At 46.7% G+C, this 2,211-nt stretch overlaps 1 protein-coding gene across 1 annotated transcript in view; it reads left to right on the top strand.

Moving 5' to 3' along the window:
* The first annotated feature begins 1,395 nt into the window (after positions 1–1,395).
* Positions 1,396–2,211, top strand: part of LOC118357742 (synaptopodin 2-like protein) — a 12,289-nt gene continuing 11,473 nt past the window's right edge. The window contains 1 exon segment of the mRNA XM_052478229.1: positions 1,396–1,641. Within this exon segment, the coding sequence (XP_052334189.1) occupies positions 1,540–1,641 (102 nt within the window). The 5' untranslated portion in view covers positions 1,396–1,539.

The following is a 2,211-nucleotide window of genomic DNA, read 5'->3' as shown; positions in this document are numbered from 1 at the left end:
GGATTTGGGATTTGATGCAAAAAAATCAAGTTCTATTTCACGAACACCAGATGAGACATGAAAGGAACGCAAATGCAAAACATATTGATTTGTATCTATAGCTTGGTTTCCATCCAATTGGCGACAGATTTTCATGCGAATATTCTAAACTCCGCATTAAAACAATATGCGCATTTATTGTGCAGTTAAATTCCCATGTACTGAATACAACATTTAAAAAAGTTAATTGGGTTTCCATCGCATTTTCAACTCTACTGATGGTTTTCCTACAAAAAAACGTGTGCCCACTCAGTTATTGGCACGTGCGCTCTAGCCAACACGCACTGTACGGTATCGTCTCCATGATGAGATTATTTTTATTTGTCAAACGGCAGCCAGCATCGATGATCATGTCACCAGAATAAGACCCTCGATTTTTATTGGAAAGGAGCATCAAGTTTATCAACGTTCACTTTCACCGCCCTGTGAAGTTCATCATAATCAGCATGATTTCCTGACAAGTCGTAGTGCGAGGACCACACGTCATCGTGTCACTCCAAGTTGAATTCGATATGATTGTTATTATATTCACCGACATTTCTCGCATCGTTTTACCGACACAAAAATATTCCACCTTGTCTAGCGTATTTTGTTTTGTCGACATTTTGAAAGTTTACCAAACATTTTTCTGTTTCCATCAGGCCTAGCCTGTCATTACATTCGTTTCATCCGACATGCATTTACTCGCATAAAAAGTTTGGATGGAAACCTGGTTAATCACATAGCATTTGACCGCAGGTTTTTAAATCCGAAAAACGTGTGGCCAGTTTAATGTGGCCACGAGTTGCTGACGTCACGGTAAAAAAATATGATCAGTAGGCTACTGTTGTTACCAAAACTGGTATGCTTCAGACACAAATCTCTGGTGTTATCATAACAGCAGTGTAATAGCGCCCCCTAGCAACACTGACCCGCTATGACAGGCGGGCCTTAGCTCACTGTGAATGTGGATCACAATATGTAGACCTATGTTCTGCTCTTAAAATACCCCTCACCCTCTCCTTTCCAACCTCACTCTGTCCTCTTCACTCAGGGCAGTTGGACACAAAGCCTCGGAGAGGGCTGGTTTGGGGGTCGGGGCAGTATGTGTGATGGGGTCAGGGGGTTATTTTGGGAGGATCTATCAGCATCCTGCAGAGTGACATGACACGTGTGGTGGATATAAAACACACACACACACACACACACACACACACACACACCCTGTGCCCCCCCCTGACAGTCGACACAGCATTCCACTGTTAGCAGACGGAAACCAGTTCCTCTCTCTCTCTCTCTCTCTCTCTCTCTCTCTCTCTCTCTCTCTCTCTCTCTCTCTCTTTCTCTCTAACCCCTTCCCTTTCAACCCCCCCCCCCCTTTTCTGGGTGGAGTGGGCTGGGTCACAGAGGAAGTATGTCAGACCAGAGAGACAGCAAATACACAGAGCAGTCGGAAGAACCAGAGAGACATACACTCTGTGTGCAGTGTGACTCAGCGTGTGTGTGTGTTACTGAGTCGTGATGGTAGCAGAGGAGGTGGTGGTCACTCTCTCAGGAGGGGCTCCATGGGGCTTCAGACTGCAAGGAGGAGTTGAGCATCAAACACCACTGCAGGTGTCCAAGGTACGACTTGTGTGTGGGGTAGAGTGGGGTAGGTGGAACAACAGGCTGTGTGTCTGATGTACGGTGGGCTGTGGGGACAGAATGGTATGAGTATGTGTGGAAAAGAGTGGAGCACGGGGGGCAGATCATGGAGTAACAGTTGCAGGAGAGGGCTAGGGAACAGCAGGTGTATATTGATGGCGGGCTCAGGCCGTCAGAGTTCTGCCCTCCTCTGTGTCCTGCGCTGCCTGCCTGGTCATGACTGGTACGATAACTGAACCCTCTGGCACAAAAATGACTGCTGTGGCATCAGCCAGGTGGGTGCTACACATTGGTAGAATCCGGCAAGTTCCCCCTTCCCCTCCCATGTAATGTAAAGCACGTTGAGCTGCTGGGCAAGCTCTGTAAGGAGTCGTTATATTCATGACTTAGCTGTGCAACCCTTCCTAAATAACAGAGTCTGTTTGGTTGTCATGGTGATTGGATTTTAGGGACCGTGGGTCATGGGCTGACCCTGATGGACACATGCTTTATGAACTTTCTCAGTGTTTAAGTGCGTTTTATCTCTATGTATTAATGTGTGTGTGTGTT

This window comes from Oncorhynchus keta, chromosome 24 (assembly GCF_023373465.1).
Source record: "Oncorhynchus keta strain PuntledgeMale-10-30-2019 chromosome 24, Oket_V2, whole genome shotgun sequence".
In the NCBI taxonomy this organism is placed as follows: domain Eukaryota; kingdom Metazoa; phylum Chordata; class Actinopteri; order Salmoniformes; family Salmonidae; genus Oncorhynchus; species Oncorhynchus keta.
This window is presented reverse-complemented; position numbering and strand designations above follow the sequence as displayed.